The following is a 27,283-nucleotide window of genomic DNA, read 5'->3' on the forward strand; positions in this document are numbered from 1 at the left end:
TGTTTGTTCTTTTAAACACACTCATTTTTTTAGCATAATTAAGCTAGCTTCAGGGACTCTGTATGTTTGTACATTTTGTTGTACAGTGTAGAAGGCTTCATAGTCTGCAGTTAGTTGTGACATAGGCACTTTGTGCGTTCCTACTAAATATATAGTTTGAAGGTCCCTTGTATTCTGTGGGGGTGACAAAGTAATTTGTGAGTATATTTGTGCACCAGTTTGGGCTGTGCTGCAGTGGAAACTTGTCAATAGAGCAGCTGCGGCCACTCTGTTCTGGTGCAGACCCAGGAAGTGATTTGGTTTCTAACTGTCATCAGGTAGGATAAGTGGGATATCACTGTTGTACAGGGACGGCCCCCCACCAACAGGAACCTTTGCTACAGCATCCAAAATGTAATTCGTTGTAATCCATTAAGAACACATTATTTTTATTTGACCCCCCCAATACATTTATTAAGCTAAACCATTTAACTGGTGCATATCATTTGCACTGAATCCAGTCTACATACATACATACATACATACAGGAATGTTGTACTAGTTTGGTGATGCAGCAGACTTATGACCATAGGGCTGCTGTACATGTATCACCAACTTAAGACAAATTTTGCAAATGGTCCTCATTTTTTGGGAATTTTTTTACATTTTTCGTTGTATAGCTGTCAGGGTTAGAATTTTAACAGCTTTGATTGCTTGGGCTTAATATCATGATTTTTATGGTATACTTTTTATATCTAAATTACACTGTTAACATAGCAAATAATGCACTTTACCAACATGGTTGTGGCACCCTGCGAAATGAAGAATATAGCTAGCCCCATGTGAAATTTCAAAATTAAATATAAAAAAAAAATCTGTTTTTGAAAAACAGATTTCAATGCCTGATTCTGCTGAAGAAGCTCTATTAACTGATGCGTTTTGGAAAAAACATGTTTTCCCATGACAGTATTCCTTTAATTACCTTAGCAACTAGACAGAGGTATGGTAGTCAGAATGGAAAATAATAAGGGGACAGAAAAAAAATAACCCATTAAAAAATGAAAATGTTGCTTTTTGGTTGAGTTAGTGACACACACATAATATATATTTAGGTGGACCCCCAAGAGGCAAACAAGGCAGGCTGACAATAAAAAAAAATACAGAAACCAAAGACCAGTTGAAGAATTGCTTAAAGGAAAGCCATTTTTGCATTTTACTGCCAAGAGATTCACCACATTAGTGCCACCTAGAACACTATATTTATTCTGCAGAAAGCTTTACTGAATAAAGAGCCCTAGAGGCTCCCTCTGATAGCAGCTGCCATTTTAGCTTGGTCTTGGTAACTTCCTGCTGCAGTTATAGCTGTTGGAAGCTCAAATCACACATTCCTAAGGGAGGGGGCAGTGAGTGCTTATGCATTCTTATTGGAAAGGGGAGCAGGAGAAGGGAGGGGGAGAGAGGAGAGAACTAAGCAGACTCGTGGCCCAAACCTGAAGGAACCCTAAAAGAGAGAAGGTTTGATACCGAATTTTTGTTCACAAAAATGAAAACAAGAAATTCTGTGTTTCTTTTGGTAGAGCACTCAGTGCAGTGTTTCTGTGAGTGCTTATGGCTGTATTTACATAGACCTTTCTGATAAAGCTTACTTAGTATTAACCTTTTCCCTCCTTGACATAGAAGGAACAGTTTCAGTAAGGGTGAGGAGTTGTGGCGATTCAAATGAGGGATTCTGGAAAAATTTTGGGGATTTTTGGAAATTTGCACACCAACCCTGTCTCCCAAGAAGTGAAGAAATACAGATGCACCAAATTGAACATGTAAGCTTGCCCAAGGGTGCCATATTCCAATAATTTCACAATTGTTTCCAGTAAAAATGTTATGGCCTGGGGTATGAGCAGTTCTAGTAAAAAGGGAACTAAAAGCTGGCATAGAATCCACAGAAGATGCCCCCTGAGCATTTCTGCACATTTATTTTTTTAATGAGTCTCCTGTGTAAGGAGCTCTCCACCCCAGAGCTGTTAGTTCACAATACTGGACTCTGGAGAGATGTTGCTGAGCCCCTGAGTCCAGAATTGTTTTGACAGCTGCTGCACCCACCTGCCCCAATACACCGGTATTGTATCATGGTACTGTTAATAAGGCACACCGCAAAAAATGTTTTTTTTGTGTCTCATTGCAAGTGCTCTGTTTGCAGCAGCTGTCAAAACACAGGGCTGGGCCCAGGGACCATTCTGCCATCTGTTCCTTGAGAACTGGGTTCCTTCTGGGGTTGGCTCACTATGTATAAGGCTTCTGAATGAAGAGAGACCAAGCCCCTTAAATGCGTTTTTAAATAAAACAATTGTTTAAAATTATTTTATTGCAAAAACTAAGTTCAGTAAAGCACTTTCTGCTGATATTGTTTAATTGACTCCAGCCTTTAGATGCGCAGAGGCATGTATTGCAGTACATACACACAATGAAGTGTAATTGAAAGCTCTCTTATACTTCAGTGTGCACCCTTCTGCCTTGATCAGAAGCTAAAAACAAAAGGTGAATTATTTTCCCAGAATTCTTATGATTTCTGTAGAAAAGAAGTGAAGCTTTGTTCATTAGTGTTCCCTCATTATGAACAGGCTACTGTGTCAGATCACTCTGGATAGGTTGTACTAGCCTCCAAGTAAAGCTGTACACAGATGGAGCTACCTTCATTGGCTCAAAGGCTTGCTGTGTCCTGCTTTGTCACTTCATTTAAATACATCTCACTACATTCTCCTGAAAATACTTCTTTAGCATGTTGTTATGTCTAAATACAGTTTGCTCTATCTGTATTTTTTCCTATGAAAATTATGGCATTCCCTTTGATCTAAAATTTATAGTTGTGCTCCCTCTACTGTCATGGTACTAAGCCGAGAGGCAAGCCAATCTTAGGAAGAGATATTTAGGCGGGATGAGTGCAAATTTAGAGTGGGAGAGTGGGCTATTAATGAAGGTGACCAGGTGACCAAAATGAGTAAACTGAAAAAAATCATGCAAGTTGACTGGATCACAACATCTGCAACTGAGTCCCATCCAACACACTACAGAGTAACACTACAGGTTTATAGCAGGACATGTCTGTATAAGTAGGTCTGTGTTCCCTGTTATTAGTAGGTCTACATCTCAGGTTATTATACCACATTGGGTCAGTAGTAATAGTAGGTCTACATCTCAGGTTATTATACCACATTGGGTCAGTGGTAATAGTAGGTCTACATCTCAGGTTATTATACCACATTGGGTCAGTAGTAATAGTAGGTCTACATCTCAGGCTATTATACCACATTGGGTCAGTAGTAATAGTAGATCTACATCTCAGGTTATTATACCACATTGGGTCAGTAGTAATAGTAGGTCTACATCTCAGGCTATTATACCACATTGGGTCAGTAGTAATAGTAGATCTACATCTCAGGTTATTATACCACATTGGGTCAGTAGTAATAGTAGGTCTACATCTCAGGCTATTATACCACATTGGGTCAGTAGTAATAGTAGGTCTACATCTCAGGTTATTATACCACATTGGGTCAGTAGTAATAGTAGGTCTACATCTCAGGTTATTATACCACATTAGGTCAGTAGTAATAGTAGGTCTACATCTCAGGCTATTATACCACATTGGGTCAGTAGTAAGTATTTCTTAAGTTATTATACCACACTTGAATAGATGTAGGCCTGTATTTTAGGTTATTACACCTAATTTGGACAGATGTAGTCCTGTATTCCAGGTTATTATCCTTCATTTGGACAAATGTAGGCCTGTATTCCATGCTATTATCCCTAATTTGGACATATGTAAACCTGTATTATACCAGAATGGCAGGTCAAGTAGCTCACTATTCCAGGTTATACTGTATACCTTATTTGGACAGACGCATCTCTTTATTTCATGTTATTATACCTCATTTGGATAGATGTAGGTCTCTATTCCAGTTAATTATTCCTCATTTAGACGTAATTATACCTCATTCGAGCAGATGTAGGTCTGTGTTGCATGTTATTATTGCAACACAGGTATTATTATACCTTATTTAACCAGAGGTAGGTCTTTATTAAGTTATTATCCTGGTTAAAGTTCCAACAAAAGCCCAGAGAGTTACTACTTAAAAAAGTGCGGGAAAGATATGTGTAATTGCGCACCATATGAAGAATCATAATTTAGGCAAAACAAACATGCCTGAAAAGTAATGCCCAATGACGAAAAAAAGATATTAACACCGGCAGATAAACTATGTACTTATATTTCAAAGTGCTTATAAAGTCACGTCACTTTGCACAGCTTTAGCTGCCGTTGGATTATATGCCATTATGGCTGGTCATTGCGTGCCGCGCCTGTCGCACTTACAAGCGCCAATATTTCTAATTAGTTGTGTGCAGTGGGGTTTGGTTGTCAGGACCCCAGGAGCCGGTAGGGGGCCAGGGAATGGCGGCTCTATACGCAGAATGTTCCCTATGTGCCAGTGCGGGCTATTTTGGGACTCCCCTTAGTCAGGGGAATAGAAGCCACACACGCTGCTCATTGCTGCTGAGATGTCAGTCTCTCCGGGACACTCAGGGGACTGCTCCTAGGGGAGAGAAACCCAGGAAGGGGCAACGTTTCGGGATCATGGAGAGCTTGTGTCCCCCAGACATTGAGAGGGCATCCACTGTATCCCTGGGGCTGGAGGATGAAGGGCCCCCCGACACTGTCCTGGACACAGGGGAAGCAGAGGAGCTGACGCAGAGGTAGTGTCTGTGCGCCACAGTCTAGCCTGCTGGGCCACAATAATAGCAATTGTAGCAATGCGTGTAGCACTTTGCCTTTGTTGTGGTTGCATTTATCCCTCACATAATATTTGTATTGTCTGCTACTGCTACTGGGGTGTTTGTGTGGGAGGGCAGAGAGGGCATTGGCCATGGGCCCCAGCAGCTGGAGGCCCCATTAGAACAAAGTTTTAAAAATAAAGATTGTGTGGCAGCTGTTAGCTATTTTCACTGTATACATCAGGGACCTCCAAGCAGTGGCCCTCCAGCTGTTGTTGAGCTACAACTCCTTAACTTGTGGATCATGTGAAAATCATGTAAACATGTAAAGGCAATCCATGTGCAATCAGTTCAGGCTTGTGCTGTGCATTGGAATAACTAATAAACAGCACTGGAGTTCCCAGCCATCCACAGCAACTGGGGGGGTTGCACTGGCACTCATACATGAATTATATATCCTTTCACGCCTTGAAAACCTCCCACACACTCCCTAAACACCCAGCCACCAGCCTGCACTCTCCCAAATCCTCTGATTTCAGCTCCTGGCCCTGCTGCCCAGAGGTTTCTATTTAAAGAGGCAGCAGAGATGACAGCTGAGTCCTGCCTGGCCCCTCCCCTTTATGTTTGCCACATACATATCAATCCTCTGTTCCATTTCATGGATGTTGTGTCATTGTGTAATGGCTACTGGCAACATAACCTTGTCCTCGCCTCACAGCACAGTTATATTTATTGTTGGTCAGCTAGGATATGTTTTTATTCCCTTTTCCAACAGTCATTACCTGAACTAGAGATACTGATTATAAGCTGGATTTGTCTTCCCTTCAGTCGCCCATATGTACTCTTAATGTGTGCAGAGAACATTCATCTTCCACTTATTTATGACGACTTTATGCAGGGTAGCCATTGGGTGGGATAGTGGTGGATAAAATGCAGTGGGTTCTGCCAAGCAATCATTTTCATTGTTCAGTATATCAAAGGGGTCCCAACTGTCTTACTTACCCATGGGTTCTGTTATATAACTGTTTCTGGGAGAATGTCTCCCAATATGGAAAGCCAAGCAGTATGGCAGCTCCCACATCTGTAGAAATACAAATATGTAGAGGAGGGTTGTTGTGTTACTACTTGAGGAGTGGAGCATAAACTACAACTACTGCTATAAATAAACCATATTTTCCATTTAATGCACTGTGACTATTATTAAACATTTCCATCTCATCACCCCAAGGGTGGACAGAAAATGACTACATCATTGCTGATACAGTATATTCAACCCAATCATTGCCAGACCATAACAGTAGTGAATATCAAAGCCCTACTGTTCCTATTGCTGTTCCATGGTAGGCTGGGACCTGCCTGGTTTCACGCTGCAGTTGCCTGAGCTGTTAGCAGTGCATGTTCTGATTAGACCCAGATGGTTCTATAATTAACCCAGAAGATCTGTCAAAATGACGCTGATTTATATACCTGCCCGCAAGAGTGATAATCCTTAAAATCTGCACTTCCGTGGGTATGGTGACTGTGTTTGATAAACTGCAGGAGTAACATCAGCAGACCGGCTTGGGGAATTTTATTCTTGCTACTGGGCTTCAGGGCTGCCTTTATTAGTTGCGGGCCCTTGAGCAAAACAGACTTTCTGAAGCCCAGTTGGTAAAGTTCAACTGTAGGTGAAGGACTGCAGGTTGTGCAACACTGATATAAAGTTTTACTGCCACCAATTTGCAGTACTGTTGCTGTTTTTTGATATACTATACCTGCTATCCCCCAACTCTTCAAGCAGCTGCTGTGCTCTAGGGACCAGCTCTATGAATTTTTCCACATTTTATTATTGGTGGGCTATAAGGTCTTAAATCTCTTCATAATGGAAAGACCAAGTACTCATTTATTCATATCTAACTGAGGCAACACCATCCTGTACCCTCCTGTAATCTTGGGCTTGTTTTTCCTGTGCTCCCCTGTGGTGGTGTTCTCATGCGTTCTGATGCAGGGTAGCACAGGAAGAAATGCACCCCATTCTTCCTTATGGGGCTGTACTCACACAGTGCTGAACTCAAGTGGAATGCAACTTGTTTCATCTCTTAAACCACCTTTATAATTATTTACCCAGGTGTAATGTTTAGTCTCTGTACTATGCAACAGTAAGTTTTTCAGTGTCTTTTGTGAGTTAGGAGGTCCATCCATTATGCTTTCATGAGTTGAATCGGCCATCATGCAAAGGATATTAAGTACTTATGGGTATTTACACAACAGGCAGGAAGCCAGGCCGCCGATCTATAATTTGAGGCTTTCATGGTGGGTAATAGGTGTTTGGATTGAGGGGGGCAAGAATTTTTTCAAGCTATTCATCTGGAACTGGGTTTGGATATTGACTTTGCCTGTGAGACACTGGACTATGTAAATGATTCAGTAATATTAGTCTGCTACTGCTACGCTGGAATCCACCATTTTAATACAAGTAGGCTCTGCTTTCACACTGTTTACGGGAATCAAGGAAGGAGAGTGGCTCTTCAGATGTGTAAAAAGGGAATTTAGCAAGTATTACATGTATTTATTGCAGTATATATAAGAGTTTGTATTTTTTTTTAATTATGCTGACATGCTGAGCAGCTCCTAATGGAACTGGTGTGTACATGGTATGGACGGACATAAGATTATAAACTGCACTGGGGTAGGGAATGATGTGAACAATATACCATCTAATATGTTAACGCAATACAAATAATAGCTAAAAATAAAGTAAAAAAAAATAAATAAGGAAAACTATACCCCTAGACTGAATACTTAACCAACAAATAGTTTATCATAGTTACATAGTTACATAGGGTTGAAAAAAGACCATTGTCCATCAAGTTCAACCCATCCGAGTAAACCCAGCACACAACCTATACTAACCAATCTATACACTCACATACATAAACTATATATATACAACCAGTAATACTAACTGTAGATATTAGTATCACAATAGCCTTGGATATTCTGCTTGTTCAAAAACTCATCCAGGCCCCTCTTAAAGGCATTAACAGAGTCTGCCATTACCACATCACTAGGAAGGGCATTCCACAGCCTCACTGCCCTCACCGTGAAAAACCACCTACGCTGCTTCAAATGGAAGCTCCATTCCTCTAATCTAAAGGGGTGACCTCTGGTGCGCTGATTGTTTTTATGGGAAAAAAGAACATCCCCCAACTGCCTATAATCCCCTCTAATGTACTTGTACAGAGTAATCATGTCCCCTCGCAAGCGCCTCTTTTCCAGAGAAAACAACCCCAACCTCGACAGTCTACCCTCATAGCTTAAATCTTCCATCCCCTTTACCAGTTTAGTTGCACGTCTCTGCACTCTCTCCAGCTCATATCATTATCATATTAAGTGGACTATTAAAGAATCTTAGCAAACTGGAATATATATATCAGTAAATATTGCCCTTTTACATCTTTTCCCTTGAGCCACCATTTAGTGATGGGCTGTGTGCTCCCTCAGAGATCAGCTGACAGGAAATAATGCAGCTCTAACTGTAACAAGAAGAGGTGTGGGAGTGAAAGGCAGAACTTTGTCCACTGATTGGATGATGTGACTTAACATGTATGTGTGCCCTTGGTTTGTTTGTGTGCAACGTGAATTGTATGATCCCAGGGGACTGACCTTTGTATGTTAATTGGCAGTTTTCTATTTAGGATTACCCAGTGGCACATACTACTAAAAGCATATGGTTTTTATGAAAATGGTTTATTTAGATGAAGCAGAGTTTTACATATGAGCTGTTTTATACAGTATATATTTTTATAGAGACCTACATTGTCCAGGAGTATTCAGTATTGGGTGCCATAAATATGGACTCTAATGTTTAGTGGTATGGCCTTTAAAGCTATATAAGTGTCTCCACCTGGCATTATACTGAATAATTATTGATCATGATAATTTCATAATCATTTGGCCATGGGAAAAGAAAATGCACAGTCCTGGTAGAATCCATCGCTGTTGGAGTGTAGAATGCCACCTTTATTAGTACAGAGGAACGTGACAATTCGTCAGAATGTGTTCAAATCCTTTAAGCAGACGAACACCATTCTGTTCAGAAGGGTGTTAGATCTCAGCTCTGAATTGCTAATCCCTGCCTTGAATAAATGTGGGTATTAAATATTTGCATATTGGCACATGAATAATAATAAGTCCTTATTTTAATTTCAGTTTAAAAGAGATTGTCCAAGCTGAAGATGTGAAACCAAGATTACAGTGCCTTATGGCAAGCTCATCCTTCTCTATGGTAACAGTGCAGTGTGAAGACAGTGGGATACACTGGGAGACCAGCTCAAGTCGATGCTCCACGCCATGGGCATCAGAGGCCAGCACCACCTCCGACGTGTTCAGCTTGGAGAGTTCAGGTTCTGTTCCAGGCAAAGTTATATTTATCATGGATGAGGGCAAATTTTCCAGGAAAAAACACAGATCATCATCATCATCTGGGTTACCACGGCATTCATCCCATTTGAAAAGAAATGCAGACCCTTCAAAACGAGTTCCTACAGAGAATGTGGGGGAAGCTTTTAAACAAGCACTGGAAAAAGCTAAAGGTAAAACAATTTTGCATTTACATAAAGAGCAGTTATTTTGTATAAAAATCAGCCCAATTTTTCTACCTGTATTTTCAACAATATTTAGACAGGCAGGCGCAACGTACCACCGTGCAGAAAAGTAGTCACAGGAACAACATACAAACACAGCCTAATACATTTTGTGCCTAAGAGGACGTGATCATGAGCCTATGATTAAAGGAGACAAATCATGTGAAAATTAAGAATTTACCAGTGCATTATATTCTAAATATAGAAGGATTGTGTTTTAAAAAGTTGTATTTCAGACTGATTTATTGAGGAATTCCCCCCAAAACCCCACTAGTCCTGCCCATCTGTTCCACTTCCTGCTGCCTCTTTCTCAGGCTGTGCAGAGGGGCTGGCGGGACTCAGCTCCCTGCACTGTAGGATAGGAACCAATCAGAAGCTAGGCTGACCTGATAGGGAACTGAAGCCTGTCTTTGTTTGTGTGACTGCAGGGCTGTTATTGGCTATCCCCCTCCTACTGTGCTTTTGTCAGGGACTGTTAGAACACGCCCACGCCTCAATTGAAACACAGACAGGGACCTGAGAGGATCTATAGGGAGCTCCAATAAAGGGGCCATTTTTAGTATTAATTTTTAGCCCAAAGTAAACCAGCACCATATATTATTTCTAATTTCCTACAAGATTACGTTTCTTTTTTCATTTATCCAGTATGTCTCCATTAAGTGCCCTCTTAGGCACAAAACAGGTAATTACAGGTAATTACATGGTGATCCATCATGAATGCCTATTTGAATATGTAAATACTCGTTACCTCATGCTCAGCATGTGCTCCACATTGAATTTGGCAAGTTTGATTCTTCTCACCCTGGTGAGAAGAATTCTGTACTGATAGTTAAGATGTTCACTTTTACACTTGTGACAGTACAGCATGGGCATCATGCAGGTGGGTCATAGGCATATGCATATTTCCATGTCCCCTAACTGTGAATTTGTGATTTTTTTGTTACAATTTTCTTGAAAAGTAGAATGTCAATAAACTTGCACCTTAAAGCGGACCTGTCACCCTAAGAAATAAGTCCAAATTATTTTCTATATTGTTAGTTGAGCAAAATAAACTTTACTTACTCTATATAAATAATATAAATCTTGTTTCCTTCCATCTCGGAATTACTCAGTCAAAGCAAGCAGGCAGCTACCATTTTGTGGGCACTGTTATTAAGACAAGCTTTGTATCATGCCAAAATCTTATTTATGTGCCACAATGGGGGACCAGATGCCTATGCCCATGCACTGGCTACACAATTAGATGAGGAGGAGGGAGGGGAAAAGTGAGATGTGCAGTGACATCTAGGAAGTGCTGAATGGAAAGCTAAAGTTATTGTCTGGCCCGCCTCTATGCCTAAGGCATAGAGGCGGGGCAAGCAATATATGAGTGACAGCTGTGATTTTTAAATGCCTTTATAATGGGTTTGGATGTGTTAATATAAAAATGAATTTGGGTTTCATGTTTAATTTGAACAGGACTTTTATTATACAGATTTTCATGTCTGGGTGACAGGTCCACTTTAATTATTAAAGGTTGTATACTTAACCTTATTTATTAGAGGTTGTGTACAAGATCATGCTGATAAGCATATTTGCATATTGAAATTTGAAAAATTTAAAGAATAGTTCAATTTAAACCAAAGTTTTTTGTTGTTCATTTGTCTAATGCAACATGACTTGGATTTGACCAAATCCAAATCTTACAAGAAGCGCTGGGTTTTGGATAAAGCACAAACCAAGTCTTACAAATGCATAAAAATATGGTATTAAAAGTAAAAAGCAAATGTCATAAAATATTCACTGAACTGTAATTAATTTTTAATTAATCTGTTGTATGGGAAGTATTTTTTCCTTACAGTTCTTTATATATTAAATAATATATTTAATAATAAAATAACTCTTCACTCGTAACATTTTTTCCTTTGGAAACCAACACCAGTATGCTGAAAGTGTCTGACAGATTTAATCTGCTCTAATTGGCTGATTCCAGCATGAGTCAGTCATTTGCAATGTACTCCTTGTATACAGTATGGTTGAAATGCCTGCAATGTTACTGTACATAGTTTTGAACCATGGTTGTAATATTTATCATAACTGACTTTACTTTTAACATTCAGTCCAAATACAGCAATAATTTTCTAATATCCCATTTTCAGGTCAGACCAAGAAATGCTCCAAGCTCATGTAATACCTTTTGTGTAACCTTATTATTGCTATGTTTTACAGATACTGTGAATACAATAAAAAGTCCCAATTTAAGAAATGGTAACCCTGGATCAAGAAGTTCTTTGAAAAACAGGGCTACAGAAATGCACCCACTTTTAGAGGATACAATGGATTCTGCACCAACTGAACAGAATTTCAATCCAGCAGGCAAAAAGGAGGATATTCTTCAAATTCCAGTGTCAAAAGAAAATATCTCAGTGTCACCCATGGGTGCTGAAAACTCTATTCCATCATCTAGTAAAAACCAATCATCAATGACAGGTCCTTCATCTACAAGTTTAAACACTTCACCTGAAAAAGCAGTTGACCTTGCATTAAATAACTCTTCTGTCATATCCAGAAGATCTCGTTTAGAAAGAATGAACAATCCAGTAGTTCCTCGGAAACCCCTGAACAGTATTTCAGAGAATATAGGTAATCTCCTTTTTCCTGAAGGAGAAAAAGCTTTAGCAAATTCTGAACTTGAAAACAGCACAGATGAGCCACCTGACACTCAGTCACATGTTTTCAGTATTGTCTCCGATGGTTCAGAAATCTTAAATATTCTTGCTCCAGACCTTATATCATCGGTTGACTTAGAAGCCAGTAATCAAATGGAAGATAAACTAGAATATTTGGATGAAAATCCTATGCTTATACCAAAGCAAGTTTGTGAGGAGGCTGATATATTAGATGATAATGAAGAGCCAAAAGTACAGCAGGTATTAAAAAATAATCATAATGAAAACCTGAAAACATCAGTCGAGGAGACAGTAAAACCATTAAATTCAGACAAAGGCACCACTGAAGTTGACTATTTTGAAAAGTTTACTTTAATTGACGACAGAGTACCTATTGAACCAGACTCTGTAAAACCAGATCTCAAACTTGAAACGGGTCATGCTACAGTAACAACATGTGGTCCCTACAGTGAGAATGAGGTGGCTGTTGAAGATGAACTTTACTTGTATGGCCATTTAGATGAATCCTTTTATGGTGTTTCTAAGGAAGATGGCTTTGAAGAGCAAGAATTTAATGGTAATAATTCTAATGGCATTCAAGAAGAAAGAACACAAGATATACAGTCACCAAAAATATCCCTATTTAATGAAGAGGAAGGCACATTGGAAAAATCCTTGCTTTTTCCAACATCTTATCCAATAAACCCAGAGCTTCTAGAGGAGCCACCAGCATTGGCTTTTCTATATAAAGACCTTTATGAACAAGCAAAAGGAGTAAAGAATAAAGATGATTATGACCAATCTGATGTCGAAAGTACCACTTCTGTGGCCACATTTCATAGCAGAATTTCTGATGATGACGGAACTGGTATCTATTTCGAAAAATATAACCTTAAGGATGAGATACCAGTTAGTGATACAAAAACATATTGTAAAATTAATTATGATTTACCTGAGGTTTCAGATGACTTACAACCCAATAGACATGTTACACCTGATATAGATGTTTACAATACCACCAGTCTAGATAATGACAAGCCTCTTGGATCTGAAGAGTTTACTGATATACAGACCAGAAGTATGATAGAGTCAACTTATGAAGTTATGCCTCACTATAATGAACTACCAGACAGCACTGAGCAGGAGAATATTGCGCCTGAATTATTGAATAGTGAAATAGCTGTTACTGATGCTGATAGAGGCAGTATTCCTGAAATAAGTCCAAATGACCTAATGCGTGACAAAGGGGAAGAGATCAAAGGACAAGATGAGACTGCTCTTATTTCAGAAGCCACAGTCAGTCCAGCTGAAAATAATGTGGAAATTCATAAACCTCAAAAAGAAGAAGTAGTGTCTGGCATACAAGTGGAAAAAAAGCTACCAACCATTGTGTGTGATACAAGCAAACCAACACTAGATACTAGCCAAGAAAAGAAAGTGCTTGCAAAGGCTTCAGTTAATGACAAGGAAAAACAGATTTTAAAGACAGATTTCGAAGAAACCGGAGAGGAAAAATTTGTTAACGAAGAAACTGCTCCAGAAAGTGCAAAAGAAGCAAAGGGATTGAGTGAAATACAAGGTGAAGCAGAGTTTGTAGGGGAAGAAACTAAATTGGCTTTGCAAACACTCATTGAGAAAGAAGAGGAGGACCTTTGTCTACAAAACATTGAGGAAACTGCTGAATCTTTGGATTATGTCATGGTTAATCAAGATGATCTACCACAGCATGAAATAATATGCAAAGACAGTCAGTTGTTGGAACAAGAAAGTGAAAAGGAATATGATTTAATTACGGATTTGGAGCAGGATGCTCAAAAGGAACTGGAAGATTTAGGGTTTGAAGTTATAGAGCATGAAAAGTCCCCTGCAGATCTGTCAGAAGAAACATTACAGTGGGATGCAAAGAAGACTCAGCGTGATACCTATTGCTACACTTGTAAAAGTGCCATATTATCCATTGATAAAATATTTGGCGATCATAAGGACCATGATGTCACGGCCTTAGATGATGTCATCAATGAAATGACAGTAAGTGGTTCATTAATATGTTAATTGAGTGTTATATATATGTATATATATATTACATGGTGCTCTATACAATTAGAACTTATTGTGATTCCATATGGCCTTGGAATCAAGCTTAATATGGGGTTTTCCTCAGATTGACCTGTAATACAGAATAGATCATATCATGAACTCTGGTCCAGAAGCATATAGTTTGGGCACAGGTCCACCAAATTTGTGCCATGGTTCTCAGGTCTTGACAACCCCGAAAGCAATAGCTATCAGCTGTGGAAGCATTTTGAATTTGTTTTGAGGGATAAATGATTTATTAATGTGATTCCTGAACATAGTATTTTTTTCTGCTGAAAAATTAATATTGTTAAAAAAAAGTGTTGTGGCGTTTACTCCTTTACAAAAAAAAATAATAGGTAAATATACATCCTATACCGGTACATAGTATCGTTCTCAATTTCAGTCCTGTTTTCTTTTTAAAGGATAATTAAGAACAGGGCTGTAATTTTTTATAAGGTTAAAAAAATAAGCTTTGGAGCAGGAACTAAAAGATTTAGGGTTTGAAGTTATAGAGCATGAAAAATCCCCTGCAGATCTGTCAGAAGAAACATTTTGGGGGGGGATGCAAAGAAGACTCAGGGTGACCCCTATTGCTACACTTGTAAACGTTCAATATTAGCCATTGATAAAATATATGGTCACCATAAGGACCATGATGTCACAGTCTTAGATGGTAAAAAAGTGTGCCGTTTTCTCTTTCATTAGAAACTAATAGGTACATATACTTCCTATAGCAGTGCACAGTATCTTTCTTAAAGTTTTCTTTTTAAATTATAATTAAGAACAGAGCTATAATTTTTTGAAGGTTAAACAAAGTATCCTTCAAAGTATCAAGACCAATTGTTCTGCAGGCAAAAGAGACATGTACCATACAAGTTTCTATACATATGCATGGCCATATTCTATTGTTCCTTTCATTCAGGCCTGCTTTAGTCCTGGTGCATCCATAGATATCTTTTTCAGACTGGACAGATCATGTGGTCTGTCCAAACCTAACTTAAACATAAAGGGGAGGTATAGCCTCTTTGCAACATAAGCTTAATGAATAGGGCTTGAGCTGAGCTTTGCCCATCGTTCATATTAGGAAATATGTATGGCTTTTATTTTTTACACTAAGGAAGACAAAATGTAAAATTATATGAATGTTACATTCTACTTCCTGACAAGTGCTCCTAATAAGCACAATCAAAACAAATCCTCAGTTCACTGAAAAGGCTTTTGTACAAACAAACCCCTCCCATCCTCCAGCTACTGCCTGTTGGGGTTCTTCTGGTTTGTTTTAATTGTGCTTGTACGAGTCAGGACGTAGAATGTGCCTTTAGTTTCAATTTTAGATTTTCTTAATAAAACAACATGCAAAACCTTTGCTAAGTCCAAGCCTTATTTATTAAAGTTATGTTGAAAAAGCAGCAGATTTTAATTTGGTCCACTGTAAACTTCCTCAAGTTTTGTCTGTTCCCTCTGATCATCTGTGGTGAGGAAAACTGTCAGACAGAACATGACTAATAAACTGTTATCTCTTGATAAATCAAACCTTTAAACCAAAGACTAGTCTGTATTGGAAAGAATTTAGCTCAAATCAGTCACCCTGTAAGGTTGCTATTGTAATTTGTATGACATAAACAAAAAAGTCACGCAGCATGGCTCATAAGGTATTAATATATCATGCTCCTTATTACTAATAACCATATACATTTTACCCAGTTTTAAAGAAATGACTTGGCAAATGTTCCTAGGGTTGTCACTTGACCACTATTATAGCAAATAAATATAGCCTATAAAAATTACATTTTGCTTGGTTAGAAGCCAGGAATAAATGTGTGGAATGCATGACTGTACAGAAACAACAGAAACAAATACAGTTTGTAGTTGTTAGTTGCACTAATGAGCCACGCAGAAGATTTTGTAGGTATTTATTTTCAAGTGGATTCTTTAAGTTACAAGCAATGTAGATGTTAGATCTAATTTACAATCCAAATCAATGTGGCATGAAATTTAAGTCCATTTGTGAATTATGCACAAGTTTTGTAGCATAGCCTGCTATTACACTGAAATTCTGGGAACTACTGCTGAACTGTGGCTACAAAACAGGGTGATTGACGTCAAAACTTTACACTTTTGCAGTGTATTCGTAAATGAGCCCTAGAATTTCTGGCTCTAACATTCCATTTGTTACTTAAGCTGAAGTAACAGGATCCTCTTTATTTAGACAAGTAAAGCAGTTGCTCTCGTTGTTACTGAGTGTCTGCTGCAATCTAACGTATTTACTGCACATGATGACACACAACATTTGCAGCAAACATGAAGGGAAGCACAGACTGTCACAGTTATTTAAGGCCTGGGGGAGAAGGCAATATGGAAATGTTTACATTTGGGACATTTTGTTGTCTTTTTAACATTTGTAGCATTCTAAGCACCATATGTTTCTTTTACATTTCATGATCCAAACACATGTATTTGTTCATTTATGTTTTTGCATAGAATCATTTGGAGGATCTCCTGGAGAGGCTGAAGGAAAGCTCAATGAAAACAGAGGATTTTGTTAGCAGAGTGGAATCGATGTTTAATGACGTTGAGGTAATTTTTTGTTTATGTTCTGTTGCTTATTGGCTTATAGTATTCTTTACACTATTCAGTTTATTGTTCAGTCTGTTTTTTGCCATTTACAGCAGGACTAATATTTCATATTGTGTGAAATCTATCCTAAGTGATTAAAGGTCCATTTTGGTCATGTAAGTGGTGGACTACTTTACTTTACTTGCAAGATGCACAGATCTGTCAAGTGTTTGGATAAATATGTTATAGCTGGTGTACAAGGACCAACTACACAAATGGATGGCCTTAAAAATCACAATTGGATCAGCTGGTTGCATTACATTGAGCAGCCGAACAGTGTGTTATTTTTCACTAATGTGAAATAATCTTACTCATAAAAACCATAAGCTTAGTAAAGTAGATGTGCAAACATATCTACAGCAATCTTAACTGTGATTAAATGGTTTGTTGTTTAATTTATAAATCTCTTTAGTTTTCTAATATGCAGTAAAACCTCAAAGTTAATCTTGAAAATAAATATTAGGAAAATAAATCTTAGGCATATATTTGCATTCGGAATTGTTGCGGTTTTGTCACATAATAAATCACGAAAAAAACAGTTTTTTTCTGCAACTAATTCGAGTTTTCAGTGACAAAAAGCCAGACCTGAAAAAATTACGCTTTAGTAAATGCCCCATCAAGTCTCATTCTCTATTTTTGTGCCTGGTGCCAATGTGCCCATTGCTTCTTCTACTGTGGCTGAGGTGCCATCTTGTAGAGCATTTTGAGAGCTATGAGGCATAACAGAACACTGTGCCTAACACATACCCTGACCAGGTGTTAAGTACGGGGCTCCACTTACACAATACCCAGATACATAGTATGGTATTTCCCATTTACAGATGGCACAAAAAGCCCGCAGGATGTGGTGCAGAATTCTGTGCTTGTTTTTGGTGGCCGCCCATATATTGGAACTTCTGCAAAAAAATGCTGGTTCTTGGTGTTTGTGCAGTCATTGCTACATACAGAGTACTATATGTAATATATGTTTTTGTTTCATGTAAGAGGAATCATACAGAAAATGAGAAGTTTTTGGAGGAAGAGAATGAGAAGATGATTCAGAAAGTAACTGCGCAACGTACTGCAAAGAGAGAAAGCTTTGAGGAGTTGAAGAAGATGAAGATGGATTACCTGTACGACCAGATGGTTAGCTTCCAGCAGAATGTTGATACAGCAAGAGAGATCTTAGAGAAAGCCTCAAAGGAGACTGAAGAGCAGGATCTTATATTGTTTTTGACTGTGAGTGAAAATCATTTTTGGTTCTTACATGCAGTTTTTTTAAATATATTACTTGGGTCAACAGAAAAAAAAGATAATTCCCCTGAATAACTTAACCTTAAACATACGCTCCCCTGCTAGGTTCTCCATTGCTAAATACATCTGATATTTTCTATATTGCTTTGTGTTAATGCTTTCTTGTGACCTTAATTCTATTGCTGTAGTCCAGTGATCCCCAACCAGTAGCTCGGGGGCAACATGTTGCTCACCAACCCCTTGGAGGTTGCTCTTAGTGTCCCCAAACCAGGTAGTTATTTTTGAATTCCTGACTTGGTGGCAAGTTTTGGTTGAATAAAAACAAGATCCTATACTACTAAATAAAGCCCCCTGTAAGCTGATGCATAGAGGCCCCTAATAGCCAATCATAGGCCTTATTTGGCTCCTCCATGAACTTTTATGCTGCTTGTGTTGCTCTCCAAGTCTTTTTACATTTGACTGTGGCTCACAAGTAAGAAAGGTTGGGGATCCCCACTGTAGTCTATTCAATTTTGAAATAGGGTCTCTCTTGTGGTACACTGAAGGTGAAAAGTAGTGATGCACCGAATCCACTTTTTCAGATTTGGTCTAACCCCTGGATCCTTTGTAAAGGATTTGGGCAAATACTGAACTGAACACTAATTAGCATTCGTGCGGCAAAAATTTTTTAACTTCCGTGTTTACATGACAAAAAGTCCCGTGATTTTTAGGATTAGGATTTGGTTCAGCCAGGACCATGGATTCAGGCGAATCTGAATCCTGCCCAAAAGGCTGAATCTTGTCTGAATCCTGAGCCGAATCCTGGATTCTGTGCATCCCTAGTGAAAAGGTCTGCTTGAGTGATTGGCCAAATAATGCTGATCTATTTATACGATCATAATAGGGACCAGTGTTTGCCAATGGAGGAGAGAACTGCATCAGTGGTCCAATGCTTTCTCTCTTTGGAATGTTGCATGCTGTGAGATCTGCCTATCTTATCACTCACTGATGGTTCCGTTATTAGCCTAGCACTTGCTATTCCTCCTGGTCTTATACTTGGAGATCTATGAAACTTGTGCTGCTTAGAGGCCCATCACCCACATCCATGTTCTAGAACAAGTTATTGTAAGGTGTATGAGATTAAATAAAGAACAATTGTATTTAACATTAAATATTCCCAAATAGTAACCAGGGTACATCTTACACCTTAGGGTTCTCTATTGACCCCGGGGTGAGCAAGTCCAAGAGGGTGCCCCCCTAGTGCTAATTTTAAGAACACATGCGCCCCTTTGTATTGCATCTGCACTGAGCGCCATATAAGAAACCTAGGACACAATGATGAGCGCAGGGTCAGGTGTGAGGATAGGACCACGTTGCTTGGCAGCTCCTGCTGCTCTGTACCTTGCACGGCTGAATGATGCACAAGTTATGGGGGAAGGGGGGGGGGGGAGGAGGGACACTTATATGCCACCTCCCACCTGCCCTTCACTAATACAGTGCTGACTATTGCAGTCAACACCTTATTACTGAATCAAGTCAGACTTTTCTCATTGTGGTCTCTTTTTGAGCTTTGCATGCTACACTTGGGTTCACAAAAGAGCCCTTATGGCAGTGCTAGTGAAGAAAGAGAGGCTGGCAGTTGTAATCCCCTCAGCAGCAACACAGGCTTGGTGTTTCTGGTGTAAAGTGGCAATAGCTGCAGGATTATTAAAACCTGGTAAACTCACAATTCATTGCTTTAAAATTCAGTCTAAGAATGGATAGTTTTGTGTTTTTGATAATTTAGCTAAAATCAGATAAAATTATTTGTTTTAATAATGTCAATCTTACTAACATTTTAATATTATCCACTAAAATTTTCACATACATTACATATTTCAGCCCAAAGTGTGCATTTTCAGGCTGATCCAACAGAAATTACTTACTATGGACATGGCAGTACCAGAATTTTCTGTCATTATGAAAACACATATGGGGGGATGAAAATGCAGGAGTTGTAAGTGCTATAAAATCATGCCAGTTATTGTTTATTCACAAAGCACTTGTGCCTGGGGTCTTGCATTTTGTACCAGATGATAAATCTGCTGTGATTTGCAGAGTTCAGAGCTGGCATACACCAGGAGGCAGCTCCCACCTTACTGTGTTCAGCAGGGGCTCAAGTCTAATGCTGCTGCTGAGAACTCTTTGATCAGATTGTAAAGGTTTGGACAATTGGCAAGTATACTTCATGTTAACATACACGTTACAATAACAATCTTTCCTGCAACTATTGGTTGCAGCAAAGATCATTTGTCCACTTCACTAATGTTGGAATTGTCTGATGTGCTGGTAGAATCAATAGAATTCTACCCTTCAGCATTAACCAACATGCACCTGTTTTGACAGCCCTGGTCAGGGTTTCTTGATAAGCCACCCCATTATCTAGTACCATGCAAAAATCCTGTCCTTATTAATGTCAGTGAAATAGAGGTTTTTTTTATTAGCAGCATATTTATGAAGGAGATCTTTATTGGTAGCTAGAATTCAGGGGAAATTATGGTGTTGAGACAGGAGACTTTTGTGAAAAACATATGAATAATAAGCTCACGGTGTAACAAGTTAGCCTTCTGGTGTTTTATATGAATTTATAATTAGCTTTTCTACATCTTACAGACTTCTTCTTTCTTCTTTTAGTCACACGATGAGACCAATACCAGGTACAGATAAGGAGTTGCCCTGTGTGTAAAGAGTGGGGGTGAATGCATGTAGTTGGATGCTATGTACTATGTATGTTTTGGAGTCTACTCAATGAGAAGAAGCACTTTCCATTCCATAGACCTATTCTATAGTCAGGGGATAAGAAGCACAACCTTGGATGGAGGGATAGAACTTTCTTGTTCCAGTGGCATAGCTAGAAGTAACTGGGCCCCATATTAGAATCCCAAAACACAGTGGAGAGTATGATGTTAACTATCTCCATTTAAAAAAAATGTGAATATGCAAATTAGGGACCGTGTTTGTTAGTGGGCTTTTTTAAAGGATTCCATATGGGACTGAATTGAAAGATTCCATATATCCCTAGTTGACATCTAACAATCCTGTTGGGTTTTTTTTTTACATTTTTAAGCTGTTTTGAAGGTATGGCATGATAAATAACAAAGATTAATTATACAGAAAACCCCAGGATTATTCTGGATCATAGGTCATATAACTATATGAATACCATATAAAAGCTTGCATTCTAGTATGGCAGGGAACTTTCCTTGCCCCAGTGTGTAACATGTGTAATAGTGTAGGGCTGATTTTACTCTAGTCAGATATAAATCGGAAACTGGGTGTTTTTTTTTTTCATGAAAGATTTGGTTTTATTTCTATATGTAAATTGATGGCGCTATATAAATAATAATAATATGGGATTCATTAACCAGAATCCAAAAAAAATGCAATTTTTTCAAAGTGTCCTATTTACACAGTTGTTTTTTTTTTCTTTTTGTAAGACAGTACTTGATGGTAACTAAGTTTACATCCAACAACATAAGAGGCAAAACAATTTTAATTTTAAAATGTTTAGCCTTAAGTATTGGTTTTCAAAAGTCCCCTTATCTAGATAACCCCAGATCCAAAGCATTTCAAATAGCAGTTCTCCTCCCTATAGTTATCCAGGCCAGATTCTATTTATTTCAATACCTTGCCTAGCAAAGTATATTTGCTGCCCAAAATATATGGAGGGGAAACATAACAACTAGTTTTATTTTCTTATTATTGTTATTACTCAGTAAAATTAACACTGTTAAATCTGCCCCATAGTGATGACATACAGGAGGTAAAAATATATAAATAAATAGAAAATAATAATAAACTACTATGAGTTTGGGCCCCAAACTTTGGAAGGAATTGTAAAATTTTTCTTGCACAGACAAAAGGCCAGGGGAAAAAAGGAAGCAATTTTTCTAGAAAATAGAAGTGCCATCTTAAATACACATGATCCTCCTTCCCACCATGTTTTTCAGGCACTACAGAGTCACAAAACCAGGTTACCTTGCACCTTGGGCTTTCAAGCCACTGGCGTTTTGGCCAGAGGATCAAGTGAGCTCCATTCCACCAGTACAAGCAGAAATGACAGTAGTTTAAACTTAATCTTAGCCAAAAGGCCAAGAAGAATAAATGTTCAGGAAGGAGAAAGTATTTAACTGGATTCTTCCTCTCAGACACATCTCCCTGTTTACATTCCTCTCTATGTGCTTTGGCTGAATCACTGACAGCAGTTAGGGTAAAGAGAGCTCAGGTTTATATAGTCAGGGATCAGAAAGAGAGGCAGCCAAAGTAAGGAATCCTGTAATACATTGGTACAATAATGACTAAACTGGCATACTAATAGGATTCCCATTGATTAGACTCCTGTACATATTAACATACGTTTAATAATACTGTGTGTTTTTGAACATTAATCATATATCTTTACCCATACCCTATATATACAGATACACCAGTTCTGAATCAAGGTGTTGAATGTGTAACAGACTGTTTGAAAGGAAGGAAAAATAAAAATCTAAAAGGCATGTTCTCTTACCTCATGCATGTAATGGTCATGGCAAATACAATTTACAGCATTTTGATGGCCAATAGTGATGGCCAAGTACAACAGCTGGAGGGCTACTGCCTGAACATCCTCTGTACTTGTACCAGTGATATTGTCTGCCAAAATGGGAATTCTAAGAGTAGAGGATTTGGGCAAATGGCCTCCAATCCCAGCTATTGTCATTTGGAGAGAGAATACTGGGTACTGAGCTTAAAACATCATTATGGTGATGTGTAGGTCAACAAAGAGTCAACCTGCCCCCTCCTAATCCAAACCCATCCCGACCTGGCTAGCTGTCATTTGTATCCTGCAGAGGAATTTGGGGCATACTTATGTCACTGCCATGGTTGGCTATGAGCAGAGTTTGGCCCACCTCCTGCTAAAGATATGTTTTGCTGGCCAAGGCACATGTGTTTCAGGCCGGCATGCACATCACTTGTGTGCAGATTGACACCTGACTCCCTGCTCTATGGTGCTTAGATGGTATTATTTTAGTTACGGTGCAAGGTTAGAAAATTGTCAGAGAAACCTATGTAAACAAAAGTTTCCCTTTAAATTGAATTAGGGGTCAAATTTATCATACTGTGAGTTTAGCGCTTAATAAATAAAAACTTACCCATGTTCTATTCATTCCTATGCGATTTTAAGAAACTTATTTATCAATAAATAGTATGTGGATGAGTATTAAGCTCTAAACTCACATTGTACTAAATCTGCCCCTTTGTGTATTAGAGATTTGCCTATTCTGGGAATGGATAGGTGGATTCCACTCTTGTTTATGTGGCTGCCATTTTATCAGCACTGCGGAATATGTTGGCACATTATAAATACACTTTATTAATAATAATAATAATTGGCTCATAGCTCTCAGCTCAGATTACAGTGGGGAGGGGGGGAGGGAGAGAGGAGCAAGCTGCGCAGGCTCATGCCCGTGCTCTGGAGGTTTGAGCTGAGAGAAGGAAGTCTGATACCGAAACCCATGTGTACACAGTAGAAGCAAGGGAATGCAGTGTTTCATTTCACTGAGGATTTGAGTACTGTTAGTGTTTATGACTGTATTTACTTAGACTTTTCTGATAAAGCTTACTTTGGGTTTTTTTTATTCTTTCCTTCTCCTTTAAATATGTTGGACACTTTACAGCTGGTTCATTAACTCTAATCAACTATGACAGCATTCTGGATTAAACAGTCCATAGAGCAAATGCAGTGCAAATTTAGACACAAAGGGGGTTATGTAATAAAAGGCACTAAGTTTGCCCAGGAGCAGTAACCTATAGCAGCCAATCAGCAGGTAGAATTTACTTGTCACCTGTTTAAAATCAAACATCTTAATGGTTGCTATGGGTTACTGCTACTGGGCAAACTTAGAGCCTTTTATTACATATGGGAGAATTAGCCTTTTTAACCTGCTTTATTCCCCAGAATTCTAGTGTGATTTGCTGGTGCTTCCAAGGTATTCTCCAGTGCAACTTGTGAACTAATATGGACTCAAAGTAGCATCCATTTTGGCAAATTGTATGCACGTTATGGCAATAGGGATGACTATGTCTATAATAGCGTTAGCATCCAATTCACTGGTCGCAAGATATATAAGGAAGAATAACTGAATCACTAATCTGCGCTCCCTAGATATTCTGTACAGTAAAGCTGACATTTTTACATAGGCTCCTCTCCGCTACAGAAAGCACTCTGTCACTAGATAAGATGCCCAGCGCCTTCTCGCTTTTTGAACACCATGCTGGGAATTCTTCTCCTGGAGACCAGAAGCAGAGACACGTGCCAGGTAGAGATGGAATGTAAACATGCTACATTTAATTCTGCTCCCATGTGTTCCCCACTGCATCTGATGGTACAGCATTTGTGTGTAATGATAATTACACCATAGCGGCGACTTCTCCTTTGATGTGCTTAGTAATGTCACATGACACACAGAAAACAATAAAAGATAATATATGCCCTTAAATGGGGGATCTTTCAAGACACCTTAGAGTTTCAAAATCCTGTATATAAATCACTAGCACTGAATATAAATAGAATAGTGATGAGACCACCATAAAAATTTCCTTCTTTTGTATAACAGTGGGGTTCATTTACAAACAGTGGTGACATTTGCCTTAGTGCAGATACCCTTGCCAATTTATGCTGGAAACGAAAATTGTCACTTTCAGTTGTCCAGAGCTGACGTGACTTTAAGGTGCAGATTTAGGTATTTTAGTTAAAAAAAGTTTTTCTATGATTTTATTCAATTGAGTTTTTTTTTAAATTAGAAAGCAACTAGTAAGTTTATTCAAAGAAAAACTTCTAAAACCTCACAAATTTAAATAAATATGCCTAACTGTGTTTGGCTGCTGGCTGAACATAATTGATACTTAGCATACATCCCAATCCAAATCCTGCAAAAATTGGACTCCCAGTCATACCTGACAGGACTCTAGACACGAGTAGGAGATTTGGTAAGATTGCATCAATAGCTCGATCCCACAACTATTTAATTACAGGTGCAGGATCAACAAAAAAAAAATGTAAAAAACAAACTTTAAAAAAACATATTTTCATTTAGTGATGTTACAGATCCTTTAGCAATTATATGTTTATAAATGTTTATATGTTGAAAGGTTTCACTCTACATTTTTATACAAACACAAGAATGTTGTTATTAGTAAATTAGCAGGGTTAACTCGGTAAAATAATATATATTGGCAGAAAATTGCATGTCTTTTCTTATTGTGTTGTAGTGCCACAGACGCCCGATTTAAAGCCGCAGGAGCCCAATTCAGCCACAAGCACAACCATTACAATTTATTGGACTATGAACCAGGAAGATGTGATCGATTGTTTTCAGGTTTACTGCATGGAGGAGCCTCAAGGAAACCGTGATGAAAATGGTGAGATCCTCATTAGAGTGTTCAAGCCCTGCAATGGGGGTCTCCCTGTACATGTGGCCATCCTACAAAGTATGGATTTAGCCAAATGTAATTAGCCAAATTCTATAGAAATTTCTATAGCTTTTCACTTGCACCATAGAGTTTGTATTTTCATTGCATTATTGCAGTGGATAGGAAACCTGAAAGATGTTGCGTAATTTAAGCAAACCTATTGAGGGAGTAGGCTCATTAATAAATAAAGAGCACATTGGCACCCGGTTAGAAACCCAATGCAACCAATCAGTGGTTAGCTTGTTTCACCCAGTTGCATGTAGAAAAAAAAAAGCATCTGATTGGTTGCCATGGGTTACTGTCCATGTGCAAATATGCCCACTATTTATAAATGACCCACACTGCAATTCAACAGGTACACAATACACACTCTAAACCAAGTAATAACACTTATTCGTATGTTACATGTTGTCATAACGCAAGTGCTAAAGTTATAAACCCTTGTGTGTACATACACACGTCAGATATGACAACCATAATGATAGCAACTGTTGTAAACAACTATAATATAATAAGTCCCCATGTCATTTATTTCTTTCCACCCACAGTTTATGTGTAACTGCTAAGGCCAACCCATGGAGGAATATCACTAGTTGGCTGAAAGGAATGACACCATGTAACGCTAGAAGTGGCTGCTGTAAATCATAGGAGAGCGACAGCATTGCCGTCATTTGCTAAAATTTCAATCTTAAAATGTCAGCTTCAGCAGATGGTAATCAGACACTATTAAAGGGAAATACGTCTTATTTATAAGTAGTGTTTAGGGTCATTTTAACTTTTATGCATTTTAAATTAAGCATATTGTGATTATTCTGACCATGATGCTGTATTTGTCTTTGTATTTATGTGTATTTATATTTATTTTTCATGCTTTGCACTGTTAGACCAGCCAATGAGATCTTACCATCTGTTCCAGGAAAAAATGTTTTCTCTGGTGGTTAAATGACACAATCATCTGAAAAAAAATATATGTAAATGTGCTTTGAAAATTCTTTTATACTTATTAGAAACATAAAACCCCATTTATAATAAAATGCACTAAGTTTGCCCAGGAGCAGAAACCCATAATAAACAATTAGAGCTTAAGTGTTCTAATGATCAGTTCTGAGAAAATTCTAAACTCCTAGCAAATGTCATAAAAATTGGAGAAACTTTTTTACATCTATGGGATTTTTCATGTGATTTTAGATCCGGAAAGGATTAGATAATAGAACTGCTGATTAGGCCCAAATCCTTATAAGGTGTGTTACAAAAATGATTTTTTTTTTAATTTAATATAAGCTTTTATCTTCGCTTTATCTTATGCAAAGAAAAAATGTTTGAAATAAAAAGAAAAATGTTGTACAATTTCTCAAATAATTAAGTCAATCGGTAAATCGGTCTCTCTACATGCAGTTAGCTCGAATACATTGCCTAAGCAAAGGGAGGACACACCAATATATATATATATGTCTGTATATTATAATCTGACTCCGACTCCCACATGAAAAGAGACAGAGTGCTGAAATGGAAATATTGAAGAATATCTTGATTGTTCTAGAATCAGTAGCAAATTTTTATTCAATGCTATTTCAAAAGCTTAATTTCTATGAGATACAGCTCATATTAAATTTAATTTTCAAGAAAGTTCCCAATTAGCTTGAGTACGTAAATATACAAAAGGAGATTTGCAGCTGACCAAGATCTGTTTTGGAGAAGTATCCTAGTCCCAGGCTTTAGTCAAAAAGAGAAAATCAGTCATAAAGAAGGAAAATGTTTTCATTTATTCACCTCCCTACCTTAGTGGGATATGCACTAAGCATACATTTTCTCTACTATTTACACATCCATAATTATTTAAAGGAGATTATTTTCAGACAGTTTTTTAAA

At 38.2% G+C, this 27,283-nt stretch overlaps 1 protein-coding gene across 1 annotated transcript in view; it reads left to right on the forward strand.

Moving 5' to 3' along the window:
* Positions 1–4,391: 4,391 nt before the first annotated feature.
* cmya5 (cardiomyopathy associated 5) overlaps positions 4,392–27,283 on the forward strand; it is a 35,214-nt gene continuing 12,322 nt past the window's right edge. Inside the window, exons 1-8 of the mRNA XM_004910386.3 lie at positions 4,392–4,725; positions 8,935–9,317; positions 11,577–14,044; positions 16,574–16,669; positions 17,693–17,926; positions 20,594–20,616; positions 24,143–24,261; positions 25,214–25,363. Coding sequence (XP_004910443.1) covers positions 4,424–4,725; positions 8,935–9,317; positions 11,577–14,044; positions 16,574–16,669; positions 17,693–17,926; positions 20,594–20,616; positions 24,143–24,261; positions 25,214–25,363 — 3,775 coding nt within the window. The 5' untranslated portion in view covers positions 4,392–4,423. The remainder of the gene's footprint in view (positions 4,726–8,934; positions 9,318–11,576; positions 14,045–16,573; positions 16,670–17,692; positions 17,927–20,593; positions 20,617–24,142; positions 24,262–25,213; positions 25,364–27,283) is intronic.

The sequence above is a fragment of the Xenopus tropicalis genome, chromosome 1, assembly GCF_000004195.4.
Source record: "Xenopus tropicalis strain Nigerian chromosome 1, UCB_Xtro_10.0, whole genome shotgun sequence".
NCBI classification, from domain to species: domain Eukaryota; kingdom Metazoa; phylum Chordata; class Amphibia; order Anura; family Pipidae; genus Xenopus; species Xenopus tropicalis.